At 35.7% G+C, this 1,125-nt stretch overlaps 1 protein-coding gene across 1 annotated transcript; it reads right to left on the bottom strand.

The window, feature by feature from the left end:
- Positions 1 to 229: 229 nt before the first annotated feature.
- Positions 230 to 841, bottom strand: LOC126723569 (uncharacterized). The gene has a single exon (XM_050427131.1). It carries the CDS (start codon positions 696 to 698, stop codon positions 327 to 329), a length of 372 nt encoding a protein of 123 aa, XP_050283088.1. The 5' UTR covers positions 699 to 841; the 3' UTR covers positions 230 to 326.
- Between the last annotated feature and the right edge of the window lie 284 nt (positions 842 to 1,125).

The following is a 1,125-nucleotide window of genomic DNA, read 5'->3' as shown; positions in this document are numbered from 1 at the left end:
TTTTGAAACCACTTTAGAACAATCATCTCTTCTCCCAAAACCAAAAAACAAAGAAAGAAAAAACTGCCTTGGTAGATTTTGTTTTTTGTTTTTTTTTTTTTTCCAAAATATTAATTTCTTTCAATTAATTGATCAAGCTTGGCCAGTTATATGAACTGCTTCAAATTTTCAAAACACAATCTCAATTAATCAATCACCAAAGAGAAGAGCAAATCATCAAACACCAGGCTAAATCTTAAATTTTAGCATTAAAAGTAATATGATTTGTTACATACACAAGTGTAAACTCATACCTTAAAACAAAAAATAAAGCTTATACAACATTTTTACATTGGACCCATGCTTCCAAGCACATCAAACTGAAGATGTTCATTAAATGGCTTGAAAAAAGACTCTGAGTACGGCAAAAACTCACCACAGGAATTTGACAAAGGCAACTTATTAGATACCCCACCATTCATATCAACCCCCAATTGTTGGTCAGAAAAGTTAAATGAACCTTGATGATCACCACCATTAACCTCCATATACCTTGCTGTGTCTGAGTCTTGACCAGTAAGCTCCTGAACAAGGTCCCTGAACTTCGAGGCACTAGTCTTGACCTTCATGGGGCTCGCTATGTACACAACTTTGATGCCCTTTTTGCTACTCTTCGCTTGCCTTTTGCTCTTCGCTTGATTGACACCAAGTACATCCATAGCTCCAAAATGGTGTGTGATTCTGAATATTGTAATTGGTTGAGAGTTTATTATTATTATTATCTAAGTCACTGGGCATATGGGGTTTATATAATGGTAAGGTGAGGTGTGTTTTTATAGTCAAAATGGGGGGTTTCGTGGAAGGGGATGAGATTTGAAGAAATGGGCTTTTGATTAAGTGGAAGCCAATAGGAAAGTGAAGCAATTGGAAGATTCCATTGCATATACTTACCTGACCCGTAATCTTATGGAGTTTTGGTGACACCTATTTTAGATTATGACTCGTGGTGTTCTTTTGTAACAAGTTAAATTAAATGGATAGAGTCTTCTTTCTCAAAAAAAGAAAAAAAGAAAAAAAAAAGAATGGATAGAGTCACGTGCGCAGCCGCCTATGACTATGTGTATTGGCTTGGTACATGGAACCAGA

This window comes from Quercus robur, chromosome 4, assembly GCF_932294415.1.
Source record: "Quercus robur chromosome 4, dhQueRobu3.1, whole genome shotgun sequence".
NCBI lineage: Eukaryota > Viridiplantae > Streptophyta > Magnoliopsida > Fagales > Fagaceae > Quercus > Quercus robur.
This window is presented reverse-complemented; position numbering and strand designations above follow the sequence as displayed.